General features: G+C 40.6%; 1 protein-coding gene across 5 annotated transcripts; it reads left to right on the forward strand.

Moving 5' to 3' along the window:
- The first annotated feature begins 710 nt into the window (after window positions 1–710).
- Window positions 711–2,786, forward strand: LOC120110835. Of its 5 annotated transcripts, none has more exons than XM_039126662.1 (3): window positions 992–1,284; window positions 2,123–2,277; window positions 2,374–2,771. In XM_039126662.1, exons 1-3 carry the CDS (start codon window positions 1,075–1,077, stop codon window positions 2,519–2,521), a joined length of 513 nt encoding a protein of 170 aa, XP_038982590.1. In that variant the 5' UTR covers window positions 992–1,074; the 3' UTR covers window positions 2,522–2,771. The 5 variants fall into 5 exon arrangements, 4 of the variants coding, with proteins under 4 accessions (XP_038982590.1, XP_038982592.1, XP_038982589.1 ...); XM_039126664.1 differs by having other exon boundaries at window positions 999–1,284; window positions 2,366–2,771; XM_039126661.1 differs by having other exon boundaries at window positions 1,000–1,284; window positions 2,123–2,307; window positions 2,374–2,767.
- The last annotated feature ends 476 nt before the right edge of the window (window positions 2,787–3,262 follow it).

Consider the following 3,262-nt stretch of genomic DNA (forward strand, 5'->3'; position numbering starts at 1 on the left):
AACCAAAGAAGAAACATGCAACCTTATGGGCCAAAAGGTATAGACTTAAACTACTCTCAGGGGCAATTGGACTTGTACAACCCATTTGGTTTGCTGAGGAGAAAGAGAACATTTTAGTGCCGCAATATTTATATATATATATATATATATATATATATATATATATGTATATATAGTTGTAACAACTCAGGATCTCATCCAAAATAACTAGCTACATACATTTGTACGGATCTTCACATACTTTCTTCATTTAAGCCCTAACATTTTTGTTAGGCTAAGGATTCAAATTCATTCAAATCTAATCATAAACATCACGATCGGTTCGTGGTCGACCCTAATGGATTTATGCTGCAGTGTCTCGTAGTGTATATAGATTATGGACCGGATCTACTTTTATATCATTTCTAACAACTCAGGATCTCATCTAAAATGATTAGTCGGAAGGTATTATTTGAGTTTTTTTGGACCTGTATAAGTATTTAAAATCTATTCAGTAAATAATCGATGTGAGACTAAATATATGTTCTTGTATAGTATAGACATATATACTAAACGAAGTAAATTACTTGGGTGCTGGTACGCATGCACTAGAACTAAGAATGGTGTATCTTCTTCTTGTTGTTTGTTTGCTTTTTTTTTTTTTTTTTTTTTTATATGAACCACCCAAGAACCAATCTCTGGTTTTCTCGAGATTCTGAAACGGCGTGGAGCAGTGGAAGGTCGTGGTCTGTTGCGCTGTCATCACTTTGCGGGCGACCGCTTCTTACGGGAGATGGGGCTTCTTGATTAGGCGACAAGAGAGCTGGACGAATTAATGGGACGAGTCCAAAAGCTACGCGTACAATCGGCGACGATCTAACAGGCCAATCCGAGTCCATTTCTTGTCCTGATCGAACCGATTAGCCACCCGACCGGACCAAATCCCCACTGATCCGCACCCGGGCGTTGGCCCCTGGAGATCGAGTCGCGCCTCGCCTGGGAGCTCCCCACCCGCTTCTTGGGTACGAGAGCCGTGGTCTTTTTTATTCCTCGCTCCGTTGCTCGCCCCATCCTCCCCTGTTCCGAACGCCTAGGATGGCAATGGCGGTGGACTCCGCCGGCGATCCCGCGAAGGACGAGGTGTCTGCGGCGTCGATTCCGTCGGTTCTCAAATCTTCGGCGAGCTCGGAGGACGAGATCCGTGCCGTCGCCCGCAAGTTCGCCGACCAGCCCGTCCAGAACCCCGACTCCGGCGTCTGGGCCGTCCTCACCGCTATCTCGAAGAACGCCCGCCAGCGACCCCAGGTATTCCTTCTCACTCTTCCCCGTTCCCTTTTCGCTAAGAACTCCTCGAATCTTGACCCTTATCCTAACCCTAGCCGTATTCTCTCTGCTGTACCCCGGCATTGTGCTGCGCAGGTACGGGTGCATTAGAACTAGGAGTGCTGTATCTTTTTTGTTCGTAAGTTACGCAAGAACCAATCTTTGGTTTTCTCAAGATTCTGAAACGGGGTGGAATAGTTTAAAGTCGTAGTCCTTTTATTTAAAATTATAAGAGGTTTGGGGGTCATGCTATAGCCGTTAAAACTCTCAGCCACCGGATTTTCCAACTTTCTTCACGTTACTTGTTGAGAAATAGCAATCAATCATGTAATTTGGTAGTAAATTTAGGATCGATCATTCATATTCTGAAGCGACATATCTACTATTTGCTCGGCTATTGGCTGTTTTGACCTTATCCTACAATCTTTTTTATACCATGTGCTTGGGGACCGACCTCATATAAATCTTTGCTTCTGAAGGGCTGTATCTTTTCTCATATTCTTTTCTGACACTTTGCATAACTTGCACTGCGAACTTCTTTTGTCCACATCGATTGTTTCCAAGTTTGATAAACGAAGTCTGATATTTCAGTTTGATCAAGGTGCATCCTTTGTTCCTCGTTGCACATGAACATATCATCCTGATTGGTTCTTTGTATTTCTTCCGACTAATGCAACTCTTTGGCTTGTACAGATGCTTGTTTCTCACTTGATCTTTCTTAGTTTTATGACATGTTCATCAAAGAACTATGCTTTAAAATTCTGCACTATATTCTTGTTATCTCTTGACAACTGTTGCTGATGGAGATAGTTTATACAAGGGAATTAATATTCTTTTGAGTGCGGATGAGCATTGCCTGGGCCGATGTGTAGAGGATGCACATTTCCAGATTGGAGCAATTGCTGTTAGCGCAAATCATTGCAGAATTCTTAGGGACAGAGTAGCTGCTGCAGATGGAGAGCTGGATCCCAATTTGTCTGTGCCGGTTTTCCTAAAAGACACAAGGTTGTATTTATAAATGATTCCTCAGATGATTGTATGTATATAAACTGTTTTGTCCTAGCTTTTCAGCACGAACGGGACATATCTCAACTGGACAAAGCTAAGAAAACGTTCTCCACAAGCTAGACTTCAGCATGGGGATATAATATCTTTTATTGCTCCTCCACATAATGGTAATATACGAGAACTTTTTTCTCATAGAAGTTGCATTTGTTAGTCTGCCTTCTATTATGTCATAGTAGTGGCAACTTTTATTAGAGCTCTGTGAGCTGATATTGATGATCAAAAAGATATTTTTACTTAAATACAATATCACATGTTGTGTTGCTCCTGATCTTGAAACTAAATACTATTTATTTGTCTTTGCTAATCAGGAGATAGAGGGTGTGTATACCAATATGCCCAGCAGTTTTATGTTTCTGGGGTAACTGTAGTCTTCCATGCAATATGCCTTTACTAATCTTTATGTTAATTACAAGGAAAAAAAAATGCAACACACTGATTGGTAATGTGGTGGATATTCAGGATGCATATATGCAAAATCATCCCTTTTTTCTTTCATTGAATTGTTCTTGTGAAACATGGATATGACCAATTATTATAGAGAGAGATTTTGTCAAGATTAGACATTTATAAGGCATACAATGGGTTTCATACTTTGACAATTGATTTTGAGCATCCTGATGCAATCCTAAAAGATTTCTAGCTAATGGGCTGATCATATTGGAGGAAGATTACATAGAGAGGAGGGAGGAGAAAATAGAAGTTACTTGCATTTTGTCATAAAAAGAATAATTGCAGTATAGTTAGATTTCTACTAAATTGTACATTGCCACTTTATATCAACTCCACCAAGCATTGCTAGGACTGCTCTCCCACTCTCTTACCCTTTCTTACCATTTTCATTTTTTTTTCTTGAGAAGGTTAGGAAGGGTTATGTAGCTTGTCCCGCTCAAAC

This window comes from Phoenix dactylifera, chromosome 5 (assembly GCF_009389715.1).
Source record: "Phoenix dactylifera cultivar Barhee BC4 chromosome 5, palm_55x_up_171113_PBpolish2nd_filt_p, whole genome shotgun sequence".
NCBI classification, from domain to species: Eukaryota; Viridiplantae; Streptophyta; class Magnoliopsida; order Arecales; family Arecaceae; genus Phoenix; species Phoenix dactylifera.